This window comes from Agelaius phoeniceus, chromosome W (assembly GCF_051311805.1).
Source record: "Agelaius phoeniceus isolate bAgePho1 chromosome W, bAgePho1.hap1, whole genome shotgun sequence".
Lineage (NCBI taxonomy): Eukaryota > Metazoa > Chordata > Aves > Passeriformes > Icteridae > Agelaius > Agelaius phoeniceus.
In genome coordinates this window covers 2,255,062-2,279,052 of record NC_135301.1, presented here as the reverse complement: position 1 = coordinate 2,279,052, position 23,991 = coordinate 2,255,062, and the positions used below count along the sequence as shown (strand labels likewise).

At 47.2% G+C, this 23,991-nt stretch overlaps 2 protein-coding genes across 8 annotated transcripts in view; one reads left to right on the top strand and one right to left on the bottom strand.

Annotated features, from left to right (window-relative positions):
* LOC129132782 (E3 ubiquitin-protein ligase NEDD4-like) overlaps nt 1-21,136 on the top strand; it is an 81,267-nt gene extending 60,131 nt beyond the window's left edge. For 4 of the 7 annotated variants that reach the window (XM_054652201.2, XM_077193156.1, XM_077193157.1 and 1 more), the window contains 19 exons: nt 3,702-3,833; nt 4,298-4,417; nt 5,050-5,247; nt 5,654-5,731; nt 7,130-7,184; nt 7,274-7,330; nt 11,038-11,096; nt 12,384-12,449; nt 12,917-13,146; nt 13,782-13,903; nt 14,666-14,736; nt 14,839-14,934; nt 15,974-16,047; nt 17,079-17,139; nt 17,438-17,497; nt 17,963-18,070; nt 18,378-18,474; nt 18,754-18,826; nt 19,783-21,136. In XM_054652201.2, the coding sequence (XP_054508176.1) occupies nt 3,702-3,833; nt 4,298-4,417; nt 5,050-5,247; nt 5,654-5,731; nt 7,130-7,184; nt 7,274-7,330; nt 11,038-11,096; nt 12,384-12,449; nt 12,917-13,146; nt 13,782-13,903; nt 14,666-14,736; nt 14,839-14,934; nt 15,974-16,047; nt 17,079-17,139; nt 17,438-17,497; nt 17,963-18,070; nt 18,378-18,474; nt 18,754-18,826; nt 19,783-19,885 (1,860 nt within the window). In that variant the 3' untranslated portion in view covers nt 19,886-21,136. The remainder of the gene's footprint in view (nt 1-3,701; nt 3,834-4,297; nt 4,418-5,049; nt 5,248-5,653; nt 5,732-7,129; nt 7,185-7,273; nt 7,331-11,037; nt 11,097-12,383; nt 12,450-12,916; nt 13,147-13,781; nt 13,904-14,665; nt 14,737-14,838; nt 14,935-15,973; nt 16,048-17,078; nt 17,140-17,437; nt 17,498-17,962; nt 18,071-18,377; nt 18,475-18,753; nt 18,827-19,782) is intronic. The other 3 variants (XM_054652202.2, XM_077193154.1, XR_013185975.1) reach the window with 2 other exon arrangements.
* A 163-nt stretch (nt 21,137-21,299) lies between these two features.
* LOC143696576 (uncharacterized) lies at nt 21,300-23,548 on the bottom strand. The gene is made up of 4 exons (XM_077193150.1): nt 23,518-23,548; nt 22,238-23,136; nt 21,485-21,567; nt 21,300-21,403 (listed from the first exon to the last, which is right to left on the bottom strand). Exons 1-4 carry the CDS (start codon nt 23,546-23,548, stop codon nt 21,367-21,369), a joined length of 1,050 nt encoding a protein of 349 aa, XP_077049265.1. The 3' UTR covers nt 21,300-21,366.
* Nucleotides 23,549-23,991: the final 443 nt, after the last annotated feature.

Below are 23,991 nucleotides of genomic sequence, written 5' to 3'. Positions count from 1 at the left end.
TTGATTTTGCTTGCAATATATAAATCTGTCTAAAATCCCAAAGGATTAGTGTTTTGCCTGGTTGTAGTGAAAAGGAGGCAACTTCTGCAAGTTTATTTAAGGAGATTGTTCAAACAGGAAAAGATACAGAGTTGTTTTGTAAACAAAGCTTCTCTCTCCTATCAGAACCATGCACACTGTGCTCCAGCTGACAGAACGTGGTGCCTCTCCTACAGCCCATGTGCAAGGGTTGCAGAGGTGGCAGGTTTGTTCTCTCTGCCACCTCGCAGCAGTAGGTACAGAGACCACTTAAAATAGGAGTGTGCAAGGTGTGCTTTTGTATAAAACTGGTCAGATTGCAAAAGAATCTTTCAAAAGATTATACTTTTCTTCCAAGAGTTTTTTATTCATTTTTAAAAGTTATAAATATGTCCCATGTGAATGTGCAAATAGAAAACCTGTGCATACCAAGAAGTTTGGTGTGTCTGTGTCGTTTGTTCTCTCTGCTGCTCTTGGGTGAACATTTCCAGAAAGCACAGCGGTTTTCTCTTGGCTGTAGCAGTTATTTAGTGTAGCTGAAGCATGTCCCTGGCTCTGGGTACAGTCCCAGTGCAGCTCTGTGCCTGGCTGCAGGGGGAGCAGGGGCTGCTGTGCTGCTTTCTTGCTGTGTTTAGCATGCTGGAGCCAGGGGCTGGGCGTGGGCTGGGGAGAGACAGGGGCCTTTCTCCTGCTTCTTGAGGGACGCTCTGTTCAAATCAGCAGCACTGAGCATTGCCTTAAACATCACCTTACCTGAGCTTAACCACGTCTCATCCTCCCTGAGCTAATGATCATTTCTCTTCTGGCAACTGAGTACACGTTCTTCCTAAATCCAGCGCTCCTCTGGGATTCTGGCTTGGTAACCAGTGACTAATGACTTTCAGATTTGCTATTACCCATCTAACTGCTCTCTCTTGGCAAATGTGTCTGATGCCTAAAGATGTGACAGTAACATGTGACCTTCTTCAGTAAATCTGTGTAACATTAATTATCGTTTAGCAGCAGAATGGTCCCTCTAGGAGAGCTCGTTCTTCAACTGTCACAGGGGGAGAGGAGCCAACGGTAATAAAACTCTTTATCAAGCACTATCTCTAAATGAAATGGGGGAACATTTAGGTCTTGTACAATGAGGAACTTTTTTTAAAAAAAGCACCCATGTGTTGAATGAAGTACAGCTATTGAATGAAAACTTACATATTTTTGTTCCAAATTTTCTCAACATTTCTCAAAACACTGTAATTGTACTCAAATACTGGCATGGTTTAGGGATATGGATGTGACATCGAATTATGACAAAGCTGTGCACTAAGTAAATGCCATGGGCTCTGAGAGCTACAACAGCTAATTCTTTTAGGTACTGGAAGTTGCAGTGACTAGAGACATCAAATCATTGTATGTGTAGCTGTATTTGCATCTTGTGTCTTCTTGTCTTCCCATGTCTCTCCACCAGACGAATTAATTTTAATTCTTAAAGTTGGTCTTAATTTGAGAGCCTTGGGGGTACAGTGATATGGCATACAGCTCTTAATGGTTTTACTGAATGCCAGTTTCATTTTCCAGCAGTTCCTCAGCAGTCCAAGACTGTAGTTTGATCATCCCATAAAATTCTTGATATGCTTTGCTGAAAGTGTAATACAAGGAAAGTGGGTTTAATCTATACTGAACTTTAATCTAATTATATATGTTGAATCTTTAACCTAATTAACTGCCAGTCTGAAGTGAGTTATTTGACAGAAATCATTTACAGTAACTATCATAAATGGCTTTTATAAATTTATGCCCTCCTAGAGAATTTGTTTCAGAGAAAGGAATTTAATTTATACTTGCTATAAATTGCTATTTGCATCTGGGAAATAATCTTACTTCGGGTGTTGATGCATCATTCTGTTATATTGTCTATATTCACTGGTTTTTAATTTTAGAACCAGAGGAGCACACTTGCAAATAGCAAAGTCTAAATAAAATGCCTGACTAATTTGTAGTTAGTGCTAGGTGAACTTGCACGGTAGTGGTACTCCCTTGGTAGAGCATCTTGTCTTGATTAGACTTTTTAGAGCAAAATATTAATATTTTGGCTCATTGTTACTGTAGCCATACCAAGATGTTTTATGTCACCATGCTGCAGTGTCTAATCCCCCCCTGTCTTTGTTCAGCATTTATACCCAGAGTCCTAGATCTGTGGAGGAGTTGGGACTTACCCAGGAGTCATGGTCTAAATCCTTTATCCTCCAAGGCTGCTTTCTCTTGGGTCCTTGGGCACCTGATTCTTGCAGACAAGCAACCTGTCAGCAGTAAAAGTCTCTGGTCACCTTGGTTTTGCCTTCAGGATCCCTACAAACCCCCTCCTTGGAGCAGGAGCCAGGCTCAGGCTCAGAGGCAGTTCCTTCTCCCCATCCCTGAGTTGTAACTGAGTGACAGCCACTGGGGCAAGGTGTTCTCCTCATGGCCTGCCAGCTCTGGGAACCAACATGGGGAAAATAGTTCTTGGCTCTTCAGGAGAGAAGGAAATGAGTCTGGGACTCTGCACTTGGGTTCTCATCTGTTTCCCTCTGTTTTCTGTTCCCTGTTGGAGTATGTCAGCTTCCTGACCCATCCAGTATCTTTTCTCCTCTCCTTTCTTCATTATCCCCACAGTTGTCCAGTTCCTTGTGTCAACCATGCTTTGCTCTTAAACAGCACCTGCACTGCCCATGGCAGCTGCTCTGGGAAAGGTCTGGCAGAGATGAAGCAAGAACAAGAATTAAGTTCATTATCTTGCTGAAGCAAGGAATGTAGTGGGGAGGAAGAGAATGTGTCCTGGATTTCAGCAGGAGCCTTCAGAGGCCTTTACTGTTTCATGGCAAAAGCCCAGAGCTTGTAGTGTATCAGCCTCTGAATTAGGCAGGTCCTTCATCCCACTTGGTTCCAGTTCCTAGCTCATGTCTATGAACTCATGCTTGGGTATTTTGGGGACAAGAAGGACACGAGAGAGCATCAGCCACACACAGAGACAGTTCCTGTGGGCAGCAGGACGTGACTCTTCCCTTACCTGTGTGCTTCTATTAGAACAGGGAGCTTGTGGAGATTTTACTGAAAGTTTTTGTCATGCTGAAGTTGAGGCTTCAGTTTGGGTTTATTTGGTGTCTTTGGGACACAGAAGCCCTGAGTGCAGCATTTGTGACAGAGCAAAATGGTTAAGATTAACTTTCTATAACCCCACAGTAGTTTCTGGCAACTGAATCAAGACACTCTGGGGTAATGAAGAGAGCAGGACTTGGGAGATCTTTACTCCATGGTTATTTAACTCTTAATAACCTTGGCTGCATGGTTATTTAACTCTTACTTATCCATCCTGATAAAAGGAAGAAACCTCAGCCTTTTAAGGAAAACTCACTAAAACATAGAGTTCCTTTTTGTCATTATGTGTAACAAAATAGAATGTTTGAGGGCATATCAACTTGTCTGTTTGCTGAATCTGTGTCAAATGGACCCAAAAGATCTCTTGGGAGAAAAAAATCGATTCAAAGGCACATGATAAAGAGCCTGAATTAAATTAAATCAGAAACTGGATTTTTCCATATGGTTGTTGTGATTAATAAGAGTGTAAGTTAACAAGTTGCTTTTTTTTTACAAACCAGAGTTTAAAATGTAAAGCTTTTTTATTGATCATAAAATAAGAATTCAATGATTTCTTGCCTGAGCAGCCTTCTGTGGCTTACGTGCACACCACGCCGGGCTTGCCTTCGGGCTGGGAGGAGCGCAAGGACGCCAAGGGCCGGACCTACTACGTCAACCACAACAACCGGACCACAACGTGGACACGGCCCATCATGCAGGTACCCTGCTGCTTCCTGGGAGCCAGCACTTGGCTTGCCTGAGGGGCATTCAGCTGGGGCAGCTTCCAGAAGTCTGAAATTGAAAGGAAATATCCTAAGCATTGTCATGACAATCCAGATGAATCATAAAAAGCTGCAAAAATTTGGGATGGGTTTGGTTACTTCTAATTATGTCAAGGCACAGGGTTAAGGTGATTGCTGCAAGAGAAGGAATTTCCAGAGGTGCAGAAGAGCTCTTAAAAGGAGGCAGATGGGTTCTTTGGATTAAATGTGAAAGCTCTCTTGAGCTATTAATAGAACCATAGGCTCTTGGCCCTTCCAGTGGAATTATATTAAATACCCTTTATGGCCTTTAAGGAAATCTGGTTCAGAACAGTATTGATGATAACAGTGCCATCAGTTTTATCACATCCTACACGTGGGCAGTGTTTGTGACATCTGTGACCTGGCTTTGCTCTGCACAGCTCGCTGAGGACGGGATGGTGGGGCCGGGCACGAGCAGCAGCAACCACCTGAGCGAGCCGCAGATCCGGCGGCCCCGCAGCCTGAGCTCACCCACCGTCACCCTGTCAGCGCCGCTCGAGGTGAGCCCCCGCACCCACACTCCTCCCTGCATCGCTTCTAGTGTCTTCCCAAGGAATTCCAAATGCTGGGGACTGTTCACCATGATGTGGCTAAGGAATAGCTGAAGTGGCTCCCTACGCAATCACAGCCTGTGCGTGTTTGACTTGTGGCGGTGTGGTTCAAACTCTTGTCTCAGCTACTCATGGCTGTGCTGAAGAGAGCTAGTTCTTCAGATTTCCTCTTCATGCTTTAGAGTTTGAAGAGCTGTGGCTCACACAGCCTTGCACTTACAGGCTTTATTGTAAATGAGATGTATTGCCCCTGAAGCACAAAACACTGCTTTTGTCTTTTCCTTGGTAAAATGAAATGTGGACACATCCAGGGCAGGTGCAGAGGAAGGTACAGTCAGGTGTAAATACTGGAGACATTGTTATTGCAGAGGAAGGCACGGAACACTGTGTCCTTTACAGCAAAAGACTGGGCATGTTAGAAGGCACAGATAGAGCTAATTAAGTTCCAGTAAATCAGTCCCAGCATTTAACTGTGGTATTAATTCCATGTGGAATGAAAAGCTATTCGCTGTGAAGCCAGGTTGGGTTGGTTTTGCAGCCCCGAGTGCCGTGTGTGCAGTGGTTCTGTTTCCTCTCCGCAGGGCATGAAGGACTCTCCGGTGCGCAGGGCGGTGAAGGACACCCTGTCCAACCCCCAGTCCCCACAGCCGTCCCCCTACAACTCCCCCAAGCCCCAGCACAAGGGGGCCCAGAGCTTCCTGCCCCCGGGCTGGGAGATGCGCATCGCCCCGAATGGCCGCCCCTTCTTCATCGACCACAACACCAAGACCACCACCTGGGTAAGGCCGCTCCAACCGAGGCCCCGGGGCATGGTCCCATCTCTGCCTTCCTGCTGCGTGCCCCTATTCCAGCATGGCACTTGTCTTTGTGGTTTTAAGAGCCAAAAATGTGCATGTGGATGTAAAAGCCCTTGTAGAGTGCAGGCATCCTAAGAACAGGCCTGTGGGTTTTGAAGCATATCCCTGAATACAGCACACATTTAATGGAGTCAGGTCTTACATCACCCTTGCTTATTCAGCACTGGAAAATTCAGTGCCCTGTAGAATCCTAATAAGGCATGTGTTGTTTTATTCTCCGAAAAGAAAAGAATAACTGTAACAGAGGAGGATTTCCAGATAAGTCTGTGCTTGACTTTGTAGATCTGCCTTGATCTGTTGGATTTACAGTTGCATACCTGTGTTCCAGGAGGATCCGCGGCTGAAGTTTCCGGTGCATTTGAGATCCAAAGCGTCTCTGAACCCCAACGATTTGGGCCCTCTTCCTGTAAGTGATGCTGTGCCTGTGTTCTAACCTACACCTCCTGTCCCAGGGCTCTGCTCCGTTCTGGGCACAGGCTGCTGCAGCTCTTCTTGGAAGCTCTGGAGCCCTGCTGTGCCCTGGGGCTCACTCAGGCCCTCCAGAGCCAGCCCAGGAGGCTCTAACTCATGGTCTTTTTCTGTGCTACTGGGGTGTTGAGCTTTGCACACTCTTACCTGGGCTGTGTCTGACTGTGCTTTTAGATAATCACAATCACTGCTTAGGAAAAACAGAGCAGATTGTGCCAAGCAAGCTCTATCAGTGCACCAGCATATTCTAGCATTTAGAAATCAGAATAAATTTTGATTTTTCAATGAAACCTCCATATTTTGCAGAGCAAATCATCAATTTAATGTCAGAAGTTTTGTCATACTTGTAATCAAAGTATAATGGGGATTTACAGACATGTCAAATGCAGAGCTTTGCTTTGTTTTTAAAGTACTCCCAGCCCTTAAAGGTAGAGAGTAATGTGTGAAAGCTGACACATTCCTGGTCACAGCAGCAGGAAGGCTCTTTGGCTTTAGGAAACAGCTGTGCTGTTGCAGTTGTCCAGGTACATGGGGCGTGTGTTACCCTTGGAGGCACTGAAGGCCCAATTACAATTTGTTCTGTTAACTGCAAGGGGTGAAACATGCAGTGAAACCAGGGTAGCCTGACCTGTCACTAGCAACAGATTATTAGTAACAGATTTCACTTCAGTTAGTAACAGAAATCTGTTAGTAACAGATTTCACCTCAGTTAAACCTCCTGGTTGGGAGCGAGGTTGGGATGGCTACAGAATTTCACACGAGTTTCTCCAACAAGACTGAAGTGAAATAATTTCTCCTCTGTATTTTCTGGCAGCCCAGGCTGGCCAGCATTGCCTGTCCCTACAGCCTGCCATCCACTCTCCTTTCTGCACTGCAGGCACTTGGGACATGAGAAAAGGGAAGGGATGAAAAGGGAAGTACTGAGGACTAGGTTAGGACATTCTTGTCCCACTGTACAGGGAGCCTGGGTTACACATTTACAGTAAATAACCCACATGGCTTTCAGAAGTAGGAGCAGAAACTTTCCAACTAAGCCATGATGAACCATCTGTTCTCTGTGATTGTTTGCTCACAGAGGACATGGGTGGGAATCCTGAGGCAAGAGGTTTCCACTATAAAAAACATTCCCTGCACAGGATGCAGTCACCTATATAGGTCTGAGTCTGCCTGGATTTGTGGCCTTGCCATTATGCATCTGGTCTCTTGGGGTTTCCTACCTCATAAGCATCTTTGAGACAAGTCCAGTAGGTGTGAGCAATGCACTGCTTCAGGCTGTGTGACACTGATACTATTTCACTTACTCTCTCTTTTCTTTGTTTTTATTTCCCATTTCCAGCCTGGCTGGGAGGAAAGAATACACCTGGACGGAAGAACATTTTATATAGACCATAGTAAGTAAGCACTCAGGTACTAGAGCAAATAGACAAAGGGAGGTACTAAGTATTGAAGTGAAAGCTTTGTGATTTTACTCTTCATTTAGGAAGCCAGGTGTTGATATGTGGAGACATTGATACCAGAGACTTAGTGCCCTCCTACGGTACTGTACATTCACTGGAAGCTTGCTTTAATTGGCTCATCAAGCTTTGTCCCTCTCTGACTTGTGAAGCATTAACATTTCCTCTCTGTGGTTTATTTTGTTCTTGTTGATATTTTGGATTTGTTGTTGTTGTTGTTGATGATCCCATGGCTTATTTGCACTTAATAAATTAAAATATAAACTAGGAATAGAAAATAAGATGAGAAAAGATCCTGTAGCCACAGCTCCACATATAGGCAGTGGAGCAATTAGCACTGAGAAGTACTTTCCTCTGCTTCCAGGTCTGTGGCAGTGCTGATTCTGATCTTATTTCCTATTTAGAGCATGTGAAACTGCACCAGCCCATTAATATTCTCCAGTTCTGTTAGTGGAGTTTTAGTGTAAGTGATGTTTCATTGTAGATTTGTCTTCCTAGAGCATCTCAGAACTGCTGTGTGAGTTTTGTTGGTGTTTGGAAACAAAGCAGCCCACAAAAGGCTGGGCTGGGTCTTCTTATAGTAAGACATTTCTTCACAGCCATAGCTAACTCTCATAACCATCAGAGGAGTGTGCACAGAGAGTTAAAATCTGAACTTACCATGTTTGACAGAATTCGGTTTGTCCCCCAGTATTGCTGACTCCCACACTCATCCTTAGAGATGACAATATTAAGTCATTATTAAAAGACTGCTTTTAAAGTAATATCAATTTTGAAATGGTATAAATACTTTTAACTAAACATTACAAATAACGCACTTGTTAAGCACCCGATGAACCTCTTCCAAACTTCAGTACAGAGTTATTATCCTTTATCCCTTCTGTAATTGTTTTTCCCAACAGAGATCTGGAAATATAACTATGGCCAGTGATTCTAAACTGCTGCCACTAAGGAGTCACAGGATAAAGCTGTCCCATTTAAAACACCTGTGTAGCTGCTGAGCCTCCCAATCTCTCTTAAAACTCTTTAATTTTTCAGTCTCCTAAAGCTATTTGAGCATGTGTTAGTCTCTGAAATGGAATGTTAAAGTCATACATTAATTAGAATTCCTCAAAGAATTTGTTAGGAAGCAAAATTTATGTGCATCTGAATTCTCCCTCTAGTCTCTTTTGATCTGAGTGGATTTAGCTTCTTATATAGCATTTTTCACAGAAGTTCAGGGAAGCTTTTGGTAATGCTGCCTGTTTCCAGCAGATGTCCCTTTGGTCCCAGCCTGGTGCCTGGGCACTGCTGTGGTGGCTGGGCTGGGGGGCCTGGAGGGAGGGCCAGGGGCTGTGCCACTGCCAGGACACAAACCCAGCAGGACAGGTGTGACAGAGTCAGCTGCTGGTCATGTCCTGCTTCCCTGCTACGTTTTGTACCTCTGCTGCATAGTTCTCCAGCACCGTTTGTCCTATTTTTGAGATGTTTTTCTCATCCCTGGAAGAAAGTGCCCAAGTCCCTGCAGCCAGCACAGCCCCTGTGCTGTGCACAGGGCCCAGGAGCACTGAGTACTGATGCAGCACCCCCGTGTTTCTGGTACCAGAGGCTGGGTGTGACAGTGAACCCTCTCCCTGGCTCTCTTGGCCCTTACCTTCCATGGACACACTGGTGTTCCCTGTTCCCTGCACATTGCTGCCATTCCTGGGAGCCTCCCAGGAATGTGCTGTCTGCCTGTTGGAAGGGATCAGAAGGGAAAACAACCATTCTGCAACCATTTTCTGAACCAGTAACTCACAGACAGGGGGGTGAATACACTGAATGGGCTCCCCTCAGAGTCTGTCCACATCCACCTGCACGTGGTGATATTCACAATATGCATCAGTGATTTACACAAGGAATTAGGAGGAAGCACTCCTTAGTTCAGCAGGAAGCAGCAGAGCAGGAGAGGGGAGAGGGGCTCACTGGAATGGGATGGGAAGTCACAGTGAGTCTGGCAAATGGCCATGCAGTGTGCAGGAAGAGGCTGTGGAAGGAGAATTGCAGTGTTGGAATGGGAGTAGTTAGCAGAATTTGGGTTGAAAAGGGCATGAAAAATACCATCACCTGGTCATGAGCTATCTCACCCTGTGATGTGTTGACAGGAGTGCCTAAATCCAACCTGGAGTAACCTTGCTGATGCCATCAGCACTGGGAATGTCTGGCTGTGAGAGTTCTGTATTTGGCAGGGGGTCCCAAACTTCAGGGAAATAGTGGCCCCATTGGAAAGGCAGGGAGAAGAGGGAATCATCAAAGGCCTATCCTGGTTTATGACAGAGAATTGTATTGGTGGGAAGACTCAAATTTTTGAAATTTTTGAAAATGTTCTTCAAAAAGAATGAGTTTGTTATTCATTTCCACTTGGGATAGGACAGAGAATCCTGAGCTACAGTTCCAGGTGAAGTGGTTCATGCCAGACCCTTGTAGCCCTGGAACACCATTTTAAATATGGAGTCCCTGTAGGACTCTGAAATGAAAGTTAGACTGAGATTCGTTGGTGTCATCGCATGCCCTGAAGTACAGAGAGCAAAGAGCTGACACACTGTCAGTCATTTCCACTTGAGTTACCTCTGATTCCACAAAAAACTGGCACTGTGGTTTGTGGCTGCTGGTGTCAAGAAGGTGACCAGAGAACTTTGTAGAAGGGAATTGCAGTGTAGGAGTTGAAAAGGGAAAGGGTGAGGCTGGGTGTCCACCTTGGCAGCAGCTCTGCTCTATGAATCTCTGGGGTCTCTGGAGCTCAGGCTGGCAGCCCTCCAGCATTCCCATAAGTGATAAATAGCTTTCATGTGTGAAGGGAAATTAAACAGCATTTTACTATTAAATTAACTAATAGATCAAATGTCTTGAAATGTGCTTGCAATCATTTAGAATTTTCCCGAGTTAACATTTGCTGAATGACACTTTTCAGATCCCAGTCCCTCTTAAACCAGCTTGGGATGCAAACTTACAGGGCTTTTCCAGTTCTAGAGATGTGGAAAATGCAATCTTGATTCCTGATACCCAGTTCCTAACCCAGAGCAGTGTCTGTAACAGAGGGATGGCAGGCCAAGGGTGACCAACGCCTTGCCATTGCAGGTGGCACCTGGGACGGGGTTTGGAGCATTGTCTTATTGTTGCAACACCATTGTTTTGTTGTGATTCTGTCGTGTTCAGAATCTTGGGAGGAGCAGCTGTCTGGAGGCAGGGAAGGGGAGTCCCACCATGGTCCTGTAGAACCTTTCCTGTCACCCTCCTGGTGCTCTTCAAAGCTGTAGATGGAAAGAACTGGGCTGTGTTGTGCCACTGCCAGCATCTCCATTAGTCATAACTGGGTGATTTTCTTGCACCAAAACAGGACATTTCTGCCTCCCTTTATCTTCTCATTAAATCAGTATAGGAAAAATGTTATTCCCTCCAAATCTAGAAGTATGATACTTAGCTGTCTATGCAAAATTTCCAAAGTAACTTAGGGTGTCATTGCCAAAAGCTCTGGGTTCCTTTACCTGTCAGGCTGTGCATCTCCAATCCCAGCCTATGTTCAAACGAACATGTTCACTCACTCCTGCAGATGTTGCCATCAAAGCAGTGCAAGTTCCCTGGGTTCTGGGGTAGTTCTGTGTTTTTTAGTGAATGTTTTCAACTAAACAGTGTGTTGGAGCTGGGGAGGGTGGGGAGACGCAAGCCTTTGCTAACCCTGACAGACCTGAGCAGTGCTAGGCAGAAAAAAACGACAGAAATTCACAGTGTGGTACCAGAGAAGCCATGGGATAATTTCTTTTGTTATTTGCAGATAATAAAATTACCCAGTGGGAAGACCCCAGACTGCAGAACCCAGCCATCACAGGCCCAGTAAGTACTGCTGTGGGATCTTCCATGAAATATCCTGACTGGGTACAGCTGGAACAGCAGCAGGCCCTGCCTGCTCCCCAGAGCAGGGGTGGGCAGCCTGGGGAGCAGGAGCTCTGCCAGTCCACATCCTAAGTTAGAAAAGGCTGGGGATGTCACACCAAGCTCTGGGCAGTCTCCCAGATTGTCCAGGGTTTGGGGATGGTCATGGAGAAGTGCTCCTATTGACCTGTGACCTGGGGCATTACTGACAGTAGGATTTTACTGAGCTGACACACTGTTCTGTTGATTTTGGGATCTCTGGGCAATGAAAAGCTCTTTACACTTGGCAGGGGAGAGGTGGGCCTATGTAGATTCAAAGTGTGGAAAAAAGACACAAAATGGGTCTGTCAGTTTAAAAGACATAAAGCTTCATGCAAATAAACAGAGGTTTCAGACTATCAGCCTTAGAAAAAAATAAACACATCATTTTACTTCAGTATCAAATTTTAAAAATATCAAAGAGTGATTCTTTGACTTTTTCTGCTGGGATATGCCAGTCTATGCCATTTTATGGTATTCTGAGTGATCAGACTTCAATCCCAAGATATTTCCTGGTACCAAGAGTACCTTTTTATTCTGCATAAGTCCTTGGGACCTTTAAGAGTTTCAGCAGACGAGCCTGCTGCAGGATTAAACTCCACTTGCTTAGTAATAATATCAATAATAGTCACTTTTTGACCATAGTTGCTATTGGAGGGATTTACTCATTTATCAGGCATTTAAAACTGGAGGTCCTCACACACAGCACTGTGCAAATTGCTAATAGGCCTCCCCCAGAAACGCTGAGCATAAATGAGAGAGACTATTTGAGAAAGTTTGTTTGAAGGAAATGAAATTATCACAGTCTCCTCGAGCAACTGACAGTGGTTTGTTTGTTGGTTTTAAGAGAAACAGGAGCCAATCAATTTCACAGAGGCACTAAGGATTCATCTGAATGCTTTCAATATATTTCTGGTGCCATGACAAACAGAATTACTTAAATTGCATTTCACATAGTGTTTAAATAAAGGAAACACGTAGAAAGATTATTTAATGGCTGTAGTAAAGTCATATTAACATCAGTAAAATGAGCAGAGTAAAATGATGTCATTTAGTGGGATTTTTAAATCTCTCCTGGCTGCTGTGCCTCATGGGTGGGTTCAGGGGAGCCCATAGCACAGTGTGTGGGTTGTACATCCCTTTGGAATGCTGTGGGGTATCAGAGTGCTGAGTAGCAGGAATGACACGTCCTCCCACCGCTCCCAACAGGCGGTGCCGTACTCCAGGGAGTTCAAGCAGAAGTACGACTATTTCCGCAAGAAGCTCAAGAAACCTGTGAGTAGAACCAGCTCGGGGGCTGCAGGACACACCTGCCAGGTTACTCCATTGTGCTGCTCATCAGGGGCTCAAGTAGGAGCCAAAAACATGAAGCAAAGTTTGAATTTGATGGGTTTCTCAACAAAAAGCTTTTCTAAGTCTTAGAGACTCACATTTTTCTAGATAAATGCAAATGCCCTTAAAATAGAGCACAGTCAATGTTTGTCCTTTTTTGTTTTGTTTGTTTGATACTTTTCTTGTCATTTTCATCAAATATTTACCATAGAAGTTTGCAGCACTGTTCTGGAACTGGCCCAGTTTCCCTCATGCTCTCAGCCTGTGGACTGGGAGAGCACTGGGAAATAAAACCAGGGGGTACTGGAACACCAGGTTTCTGAGCTGTCACTGGGCTGTTGTCAACCAGTAATTTGCCCAAAGACTTATTTCTTGAGACTAACAAGGGTAATCTAATCTTCTTTCATCAGGCTGACATACCCAACAGATTTGAGATGAAATTGCACAGAAATAACATTTTTGAGGAGTCCTACAGAAGAATCATGTCTGTGAAGAGACCTGATGTACTAAAAGCCAGGCTCTGGATTGAATTTGAGTCAGAAAAAGGACTTGACTATGGAGGTGTGGCCAGAGAATGGTTTTTTCTCTTGTCCAAGGAGATGTTTAATCCTTACTATGGTCTCTTTGAATACTCAGCAACGTAAGTGTCCATTAAATATTTGTACTCTCAAGGGATATACATTACATTTTGCATAAGAGGCAAAGTTGCTCTGGGCAGAAGTAGCTCCTCCTTCCCGGGGTCTCCTGGGCAGCCCCACTACCCTGTTCCTACTGCCCTTCAGAGAGCCTCTGGAGTTCTCCTTGAGAGCCCAGAAAACATTTCCATTGCTCAGACAATATCCAGGGCAGCAAAACTGCAGTTTTTGAGGCCAGTAATGGTGAAGGGACCAATGTCACAGAAAAGCCCCTTTCCTCTGCTGCCCAGTGCTCCAGCACTGCTGTAGAGCGAGCTCAGAATGCAGCTGCTCGTTCACACAGCAGTGGCCTCCCAGAACTGTAAAATGGGGGCTGCCCAGCTTTAAAATCTCAGAGCAATGCATTAGTGCAAGGGGAGAGGGCGTCTCTTGCTCACAGTGGGTTTGGTTTGCTGCTGGGTCAGCCCTTCAGCCCTCAGTGGCTCCATGGTGGGACGGACTGGAAAGGACTTGGACACAGCCCCATGGCGCTGTTGAAGGGACATGCCCCTAAGCACAAGTTATTTATTAACATATCTGAGTATGTGCTTATTTAAAGACTTGGTTCTTTAGCTATTTTTTCTTTCTTTCCCCAAAAAAGGGACAACTATACACTTCAGATTAATCCTAATTCAGGTCTCTGTAACGAAGACCATCTGTCGTACTTCACGTTCATTGGCCGGGTGGCCGGCCTGGCTGTGTACCACGGGAAGCTGCTGGACGGTGAGTCCTGCTCTGCTGCTGCTGCCACGGGGCTTTGGGAAGGAAATGCACCTGCTTGGGAGCCCTGGGGACAGTCTGGGACTGGCACTGTTGAGACTTAAATGGTGATTCACAAAATTACAGTGGCTTACTCAACAAGTGGGTTTCATACAAAGTTTTGCTCCATTCCCCACTCAAGTTAAAACTCTAAAACCAGCATGAGCACTGTCCCTCAAGGAAAAGCATGGAATTTGTATCAGTCATTTCCATGAAAACCTGCAGCCAAACTAGGGGGGTCAAATGCAGCATATTTTGATATGTAAAATTACTGCTGAAGGATTTAATTACAACTTCTGCTGCATTTTGAAATCTCACACCAGGCAGACTTTACTGATCAGATTTTCCTGAGTCCTGGTGCAGAACAGGAAACAGAGGAATCCTGAGCAGGGGAAGCTCAGCAGCCTGGCTTTCAGGCAGCTCCTTGGAGAGAGGAGCAGTGATTTTAAATGGGATAGTGTGCCCTGAGCTCAATGCCCCAGCTCTCTCTGCCATTAATGTTAGGGTGGTCAGTGGAGTATGGTAGTTCGTGGATAATTGTAGAAACTGAAAAACTGGACTTTCTGTGCCTCAATAAAGCTGAGCTGCTATGATGCTGTTGCAGTTGCAGGACTGTTACAGTCAGGAGTAAGAGGAAATGCCAGGGGTGGTGCCCTCAAGCAGTCATACCTTTATGGGATGTGCAGGTGCAGAGCAGGGCGTGTAACGCTCTCCTCTCTCTCACAGGCTTCTTCATCAGACCTTTCTACAAGATGATGCTGGGCAAGCCCATAACGCTGAAGGACATGGAATCAGTGGTAAGACTCCATTTAACCCGTGCCAGGGCTCACAGGCCATGGGTTTCTACAACTCTGCACTAATTGCCCATTTTCAAACTGCCTAATTGTGATCTGCCCTAGGATAGTGAATACTACAACTCTCTGAAGTGGATCCTGGAAAATGACCCTACAGAGCTGGATCTCATGTTTTGCATAGATGAGGAAAACTTTGGACAGGTATGTAAAGGTTATTTACATCTTAGAACTGGTTCTTGCCAACAAGTACCTCAGTAGTGAGCAGAGCCTCGTGGTGGTGAATGCACTGATCAGCCTTCACCTCTCTGTGTTCCCAGCTGGGACTGGGGGTGCCACATTCCCGCCAGGGAGCTCTGACATCTCTGGGACAAGCTGGAAATGCAGTTGAGTTAAACACTTGCAATGAGGAGGAATAAAGGTGTCCCACAGTCCAGCTGGGACATGGTGCAAGCCCAGGGACTGCTTGGCTTTCTGAGGTCAAAGGTGTTCTCAGAGGAGAGTGGCAGAATGATGCCAGGGAGGTCCTCGCTGTCCTGCCTGTCACAGGGGCAGCTGGTACGACAGGGGGAAGCTGCCAGGTTTAAAAGGGTCACAGTCAATGGGTAACTTTTGCCATTACAAATGAAAATGTTGTAGACATTAAATTAATTTGCTTAGAGGCTTTTATGACCTTTTTTAGTGTCTTCCCTTTGTTTACTTCTGAGACCTAGATCCTGGCTCCAGGTACGACTGGACCTGGGGACTATAGGGCTTTTTATAAAAACTTACTTCAACAATTCAAACTATGCACTCAATGTCCTGTCAAAAACATTCTGATCCACTTTTCATTGCATACTGCCTTTTTCCTGAAGCAACATAAGGTTATAGATTACATGGAGAACTAGGGAGAGTATTGAAGCCACAGAATAGAGAGGTTTTGTAATATAGTGGTTGGCTTTGGCAGTTTCAATATGTGATTTAGCTTCTTTTGTTATAAAAACTATTATAATTTTGCATATGTAAAGTACCTACTTAGTGGTTATATAAATATATCATTTTATTATTATAAATTATATTATTAGTAAATGGCCAGCCTCTCTCTGCCAGTTTTCTGTTGCGCAAGTTTGTTCAAAAGTGTAAATCAATTTACTAATGATTTCCTGATGCTGCTTGTAAAATGCTGCTCAGGGAGAGTGGGTTCTGGGAGAAAATCCCAAATGTCCTCAAATAACGGGAGGTTTTTTGGTCTTCTGAAATACAGACATATCAAGTGGACCTGAAGCCCAATGGGTCCGAAATCATGGTAACAAATGAAAACAAGCGGGAATACATTGAGTAAGTATCATTATGGAACATGCCTGGGGGTAAGAAAGAGCAGTTGTACTTAAAATTGACCCTGCTGCAATTCCTGTCCTTTGTACTGCACAAGAGCATCAGGGATTGCTGGGAAAAAAACCAGCTTACTGTTATCATTGGTTATATCCAGTCAGACATAAGAACAAAGAGTAAATTAAATTCCATGCTTTGTTCTCCTGAAATTCCCCCACATGGAAACGTGCATCTCCAACATCTGGCTCAAGATCAGATGAGCCAGAAGGTGCTCTCCAGCCTGACCTTCATCCCATTGTCCTCCTCTGCCAGTCACAGACCAGAGCCAGGATTCCAGTGCCAGCATTCCTAGCAAAACCTAGTTTCAGATTGGCCAAATCTGAAACTAGGTTTTATTTTCAGCTTTCCCAGTTCTTTTGCCTACCAGGATGTAAAATGCTAAATTCACTTATACCTGCTGGCATTTTAAATCAGAGCCTTTTCCAAAGTGAAAGACATTAAAATTGATACAGTCATGCAAATTGGGAATTCATTTCCAGTGCCTGGACCTGGACCAATTCCATGCCTGGAACTGATTTTTTGTGCCTGCACCTGTGAGGTGTTTGTGCTGTGGGTGACTGGTACTGAAAGGTGTCATCAAGGTGTCCCCTTGATGCTGCAGTTTATTTCTTTATTTATAGAAATAAAGAGATGCTGTCCTGACAGCTCTCCTCAAAGCTTGCAGACTTCGCTGGGAATTTTTAATTACTCAGTGCTCTGGAAGAATAAAATGTCTGCTCACGTAGGTACCTACAGGAGAAAAAATATTCCCACTGTGATTTGGTCATAGTCACTGGGGTTTTTGGTTTGTTTCTTCAAAATTCCATCAGACACCAGCCAATAAATTGCAACAACTAGTGAAAGCTGCTTAGTTCCCTGAAGTTGCTGAATTGTAAATGACAAACTGAAAGCACTTGGGGTTGCTGAAACCTCTGAACACTTGGCTGAGACCTGCTAATGAGTTTGTTTTTCTGATGGGGTTTTGTTTCTTTCTGCAGCCTGGTCATCCAGTGGCGGTTTGTCAACAGAGTGCAGAAACAAATGAATGCCTTTCTGGAGGTGAGGCTCTTTAGCTCCTTTCTTTCACAAAAGTAGGGATTTTTTTCTAACACAGATTTCTTACCCACTGGTGTCTGTGAAAAGGGAGCAGGGAGCTTGCAGGGAATGCAAATAGAATACTTACGTTTATGATTTTTTAGTTTTATCTTGTGTAAGAATATATCATCTTTCCCTTATGAGAATAAGGTCATTCTCTTTTCAAGTTTAATTATTTGAGCTTGAAGTAATTTGGTCATTGATGTTTTTAATTAGGATTTATGTGGGATGAGAGTTTTAACTTTACTCTTTTTCTTTTTAGGGATTCACAGAACTGCTTCCTATTGATCTGATTAAAATTTTTGATGAAAATGAACTGGAGGTGAGTCAATTTGGTGCCCCAAGCTGACAGTTCTCTGACAGATACACCATGTTCTGGGCTCTTCAGTCATCCATCCCTCTCCCTAAGGGAATGTGCAGACGCAGCTGTCTTGCTCAGAGTTGGAAATTAGATGTTTCTTCCTAATTAATAAATCTACTCATGGCATGCAAAGAACTGCACTCAGAGAGGTGGTTGAGGGTGTGCCTCTGAAAGCCTGGAAGTAGCTTAGTGGGTAAGTGCCATCATGCCAGTCACATTTGAGCCAAACACGTGGAAGTTGCTGTCACATTATGGCAGTGTGCAGCCATTCTGCAGTGACTGCAATACTCTGTGAAGAAGCTCTGACTGTCCCCTGTGTGCGCATAAATGAGTGGAGGTCAGAGTCCTGAGGGGCAGTGACACCTTGTCAGCCCATGAGTGCAGGGGAACACACTCATTCACATCCCACCGTTGTGTTCCCTGCAGTTACTGATGTGTGGCCTTGGCGATGTGGATGTCAATGACTGGAGACAACACACCATCTACAAAAATGGTTACTGCCCAAATCATCCCGTTATCCAGTGGTTCTGGAAGGTAAGACTGGCACCACCTCTGACTGGGCCTGTAAGTGACAGTTATTGCCCTTTTTTGCAATCATTTTTCTTCATGCAAACTGCTAAGAATGGGGGGTGTTGCTGGGGGCAGGACCTGCTCCCATCTCAGGCAAGGGCAGGCGTAGCTCCTGCTGGAGCAGCCCACAGAGCACCTGGAGCAGACAGGATCCATTGTGGCCAGAGGGGTGGCTCATACAAAAGGTGATTCCTGCTGGCTTTGGGCTGCTCTTGGGGCCCGTCCAGGCCGCTGTAGGAGGCTGAGGCTGACGGTGTCCGTTTGCCAACAGGCTGTTCTGCTGATGGATGCTGAGAAACGGATCCGGCTCCTGCAGTTTGTGACCGGGACGTCACGCGTGCCTATGAACGGATTTGCTGAACTTTATGGTGAGCTGCTCGTGGCAATCCAGCCAGCCTTTGACCCACACACAGCACTCAGCTGGAAATGCTGATCTCTGAGCTGAGCTCCTTGGCATTATGCAAGCTCTGAAACCAGCTCACTGGGCTTGGAAAGAAAGAACCACATTCATGTTGCTTTAATGTACCTGTTACAGGTGAAGAATCCAGCCCACAATTGATGCCAACGTTTCACGTTAAAAATAATGTTGAGGCAGTCTCTGTAGTGTCCAGCAGTTTCCGTTTCATATGGTTTTCATTTTCACCCAGGTTCAAATGGTCCTCAGCTGTTTACAATAGAGCAGTGGGGAAGTCCTGATAAGCTGCCCCGGGCTCACACCTGGTAAGTCACCAAAGCACAAATTCCAGAGCTGCTTCTGCCAGAAGGGCCATGCTGCTGACCATGCTCAGCTCTGCATCAAACAGCCTTTGATCCTGTGGGTCCCCAGTGCCTTCACAAACTGAGGAACTGAAGGATATTATTTTATTTCCCACATCCTAGTAAGTGGATGTAATGAACTGCAGCAAGTCAGACATCACCAAACAGCCACAAAAAGCCCATAAATCATTGGAGAATTCAAAACAAATGTAAGATTACAAGATAATTTAACCCTGGTTTATAGATTTTCCAAACATTGAAAGCATCCAGTATGAATTTGTCTTGCTCTGTTACATTTCAGGAATCTGGCTTTTTAAAGAAAAATGGTGCTGAATAGACTATCAGTACAGACTAGGGGATCTTTCTGTGAAACTAGTAATTCCATAGAATAATGAGCTTTAAAAAAAAAACAAACAAAAAACAACCCTGAAAACAAAAGCACAAAACCTACCAAACACAAACAACAATACTACCCCAAACACACTCCAAAATCAACCCATCCTATTTGGGTTCCAGTTCTCTGCTAGCTTTTACCTTCAGAAGATTTACTCTTGGATGTTTAATCTTTTTCCCCTCCAGAGAGCAAAGGATCTGTCCTCTAAATCCAGAATATCTTTTGCTGAGCTGCAAGAAATCAGTCCTTTGACAAATATTGTTTTCCATCATCTAAATACAGTGAAGGGCTTTCTGTTGGCTTTTTTCCTCTCTGAAATGATTCTTACCAAATTCCTACTTCCAGCTTTCCAAAGGAAGGCAGCACACAGAGAGCTCACCCTGGGCAGGTGTGAAGCATGCAGGGAACACTGTGGACCACAAGCTGCACTCTTAATCAAGACCCCTAATTATTTAATCTTTTCTAGTTCTTTAAAACTCTGTTTTCCCATGGATTATTTGAGTGACCCTTTCCTTGTCCCTTCCAGCTTTAACCGCCTAGACTTACCTCTGTATGAATCTTTCGAGGACCTGCGGGAGAAGCTCCTCATGGCCGTGGAGAATGCCCAAGGGTTTGAAGGGGTGGATTAACTTGGCAGCAGCCATTCCCTCTCCAAGCACGTTCTGCTGGCTTTGGCACCTGCCCGAGGGACTCAAGGGCTTGTGGCACAGCAGTTGCCCGGCGCTGGCTCTGGAGCAAAGCCCGGCAGTGCGGGGGCCCAGCCCCGAGGCTGGGGCTGGCACCTGGGGTGGCCTCGCTGATGTTCCCGCACCAGTTGCGAACTGATCACATTTCAGCAGGACTTACTCTATTTATGTTGTGCCTCTGTAGGCAAAGCCCTTAATAAATATTTTACACAATTTCTAATGGCAATGAACGGGATTAATCATTTTACAGGTATAGTATTACAACTCATGTTTACTTCTTAATTGATTTAAGCATTTTCAGATTTTATTTCATTACAATTAAATATCATATACTTGGAAAAATGAGCATTTTTCTTAATTTCATACCAGACTTTTTTTTTCAAAGCACATTGAGCCTTGTGTTCCTAAGAGTAGGAAAAAGCTCTGTTGGAAGCTTTCCCTCCACAGGCTGTCTCTCAAAAGCAACTCTCTTCATTAAGCACATCACTGTTGTTCTGTATCCAGAAGTATGGGCTGGATGTTGCATTTTTGTATAAGTACTAGAAAAGTGTCAAGGCACAGCAGAGCCCTGACACAGCATGTCCAGATCTCTGTTCTACTGAAACTGCCTCGTTACTGCCAAGCTGTACATGTGCTACAAAGCATCTGGGCTGGGGCTGGCATTTAGCCTTTTAGGAGAACATGCTGAACCCTGTCATTCTCTGTACAGTGATTCGTTTTCCATCCTTTCCGCATTCCTGTTTGCAATGGAGGCATTCCAAATGAAATCTGGCACTCTGGAACACAGCTCTGTTCTGGCTCCTGTTTGTGTGCAGTTGCTAATGAACCTAATTAACACTGGGGTTGTTAATTTCTAACAGCACTGACTCTGAAGGCACTTGCTGTACCACCAGGAAGGCAGACCTGGTTTGAGCATAAAGTTAATGGGATTTTACTCCTTCCCACTACACATGTCCTTGTATGGTGAATTTGGCTGCTCCTGTGTAAAAGAAAACCCCACCAGCTCTAGACCGGAGCCTGCAGACGTGTTCCTCAGTAATTGTTTCTGTGATTTCTTTTTTACTTACAAAGATTTATTTAATATACGCTGCTATCTAATTCATTTTGTTACCTATGACATGTTGCATGCCTAATCTATAATGTCTGAGTTGCATCTGTTTTCTGGCAGATTAAAGGTGACAGATTTGTGCTTGCCCCAGTGCAGTGACATGGTGACAGCACTGCTGGAGCAGGGCTGGTTCCACTGACCTGCAGCTCTGCCCCAGCCTGCTCCCCAGCATCCAAGCAAGATGACACCACTTGCCAAAACAAACTTCCACCTCACCGCCAACAGTTTTTGAGCCCTAGCCTTACCTGCGTGTCCAGCCTGTGTCCAGCCACGCTGCGGAGCCTGGGATACAGCATCACCCAGCTGGGAAGAAGCCTCACTGCCAGTAGCATTCAGCAGTTATGGTCCCAGTCCTGAGGAAGATTAGGGCAGTACTTGAATGCAGTCCAAGATTCCTTCTCTATTAAATATGCTTCCTGACATTCCTGCCTGACCTTTTCCATCTGAGGAGCGAGTTGGAACGCAAGACAGTGGCTGGCATCAGAGTAGACAGGAATGCCGGACTGACTGCTTGGCTCTGGGGATAGAAGAGATAAATCCAGGTATTCCCAGTGACCTGTACATTAAGCACAGCTGACTCTTAACGCGGAACCCCGGAGGGTCCCGAGAGAGGCAGGGCCCGGGCGACATCAGGGGCGGGGCCAGGCAGCTTCAGGAGCGGGCCCGACACAGGTGCGCAGGGCGGGGCCGAGGTGATTTAAACCCCGGAACTCGCCCTTCGGCCATTTGCTCACTATGAGCGCGGTGAGAGTAGGAGCTCCTTGTCCCGGCTTCCCAGGTGAGTCGTGGGGGCTTCGGCTTTCCCACCTCTCCCCCTCCTTTCTTCCCATATTCTTCCTCTTTCTCCCCCTTCCCTCTGTCCCCAAAACCTCTCCGCCTTCCTCCCCACCTAGCCCTCCTTCCTTCTCCCCGTATTCCCCTTTTTCCTCCCCATTTTCCCCTTTCCTCGGCCCCCCAAAAACCACCGCTCCTCTCCCCCCTCTACCACTACTTTCTCCTCCCCGTATTCCTCTTCCTTCTCCCCCGTCCCTCTGTCCCCCAAAACCGCCCTGCCCACCTAGCCCTCCATCCTTCTCCCCGTATTCCTTTTCTTTCTGCCTCTTCCTCCCCCGTCCCTCTTCCCCCAAACTGGGGTAGAGCGAGCCACAGAGAAAGCAGGGGAGAGGAAGGACAGCATCAGGCCTCACCCGGCAGGTATCGGATGAGCGGCCCGAGCAGGGCCCCGCTCTCACCCCGGGCGCGGTCGAGAGCGACAGAGGGGGAACGGCTCCCTCTGCCCGCGGCGATCCAGCCCCGCTCGTTCCGCTGCGTGCCCCGGGGCTGCGGCGGCCTCGGGGGCCCGGGCCAGGCTCGGTGTCCCCACGGAGGGAGCGGCAGGGCCCGTGGGGTCCCGGGGCCGGCACCGACGGTCTCCGTGTCCTGCCCGCTGCCAGCCGCGATCCGGTGGCTGCTCCAGGGAAAAGCGCCATCCTCCTGGTGGGCGCGGCAGCGGTGCAGCCCCGGCTCCCCGTGTCGTCGGAGCCCCGGCGGGACCCCAGCCCCGCGCCGGCCGGAGCAGCAGCGCTAGGCTCGGTCCCGGTGCCCGTCCCGGAGCGGCTCTTCCCGCCCGCGGCGATGCCGGTCCTGATCCCAGCCCCAAGCCCGCCTCGATCGTCCGGCCCCAGGACTCGCACATTGCTCGCCGAGGAAGAAGCGGCTCTGCCCAGCTTCCACAATAGGCACCGGCGGGACCAGGACCCGAATCCCCGGGCCCAGATCCCGGTCCCGGTCCCACCGGAGTGCCTCGGGCTCCGCGCAGCGCCGGGAGCAGCCCCCGGTCCGAGTTTCCGCACAGCGCCGAGCGACGGTCCCGCCACACGCCGAGATGAGCATCCACCGCAGAAAGCGGGGCGGGCGCGGATCCGCCGGGATTTACGGGCGCGGGCGGGGCGGGGCCCCGGGGGGCGGGGCCGGCACAGGTGCGAGGGGCGGGGCCGGCACAGGTGTGGCGGGTGGGACGTGCACAGGTGCACGGCGCCCCAGAGCGGCTGCGCGGGGCGGGGCTTAGAGCATTTAAACCGCGGAGAGGGCCCAGCGGAGCCATTTGCTCCACGGCGCTCGGTGAGTTAGGCTGCCGCTGGCTGGCCTCTATATTTTTCCTTTTTTTCTATTGCGTTTCTTTTGTATCTCTTTTTTTCTTTTTTGTATTTCTTTTTCTCTACACCTCTCCTTTCAACCCTCCCTTCCTCCCCTCCCCCACCCCCTACACCCTCCCCCCCCCCAAACCCCCCCCCCCCTCCCTCTCCCCCCTAGCCCTCCCCTCCCTCCCCCCCTACGGCTGCCCCCCGCCCCCCCTCTATTCCCCTACTCACCCCTACCCTATTCCTTTATCCTCTCCCTCTTCCTTCCACCCGTCCTTCCCTCTCCAGCCGGGCTCCTCTCTGCCCCCTCTCCGTGCTCCCATTTCCTCCTCGCAGTCTCTCCCCACCTGCCTTCAGTCCTTCTTCTTTCTCCTCCATTCTTCCTTCCCCGCTACCCCGGCTCCACCTGCCTGCTTTTCATGATACCTTCTCCCCCACACTTTCCACCTCCTTCCCCTCAACCTGCCTTCCATTCTTCCTTTCCATTCTCCACCCTGCCATCCCCCTAGCCCCGTCCCTTGCTGCCCTGCGCACCCCAGTCCCTCCGCACGTGCCCTCTGTCCTTGTCACCCTCCTCTCGACTAGCGCCTCTGCCCCCCTATTTCTCCATCTCCTGCTCTCTCGCTCTCTCCCTCTCTCTCTCTCTCTTTCCTCGCAGCCGCGGGGCTCGGGGTGCCGGGCAATAATAAAGCCCAGAGGGCCGGAGCCCGGCGCCCCCGGCCTCGCTGGGGTCCCCACACGGGGCCGGACGCGCTCTGCGGGTCCCCCCCATTGCAGTGCAACACACCGCCCGACACCGCCGGGGCTCCGGCTGTCCCTAC

Excerpts from the sequence above, each read along its gene's own strand:
- LOC143696576 (XM_077193150.1), bottom strand. The coding sequence starts at position 23,548 with ATGGAGGAGAAAGAAGAAGGACTGAAGGCAG. Across the intron at positions 23,137-23,517 it reads AGAAGAAGGACTGAAGGCAG|CAAATGGCTCCGCTGGGCCC; the intron begins GTGGGGAGAGAC and ends AGCGCCGTGGAG. Across the intron at positions 21,404-21,484 it reads TCGCTCCTCAGATGGAAAAG|GACTGGGACCATAACTGCTG; the intron begins GTCAGGCAGGAA and ends AATCTTCCTCAG.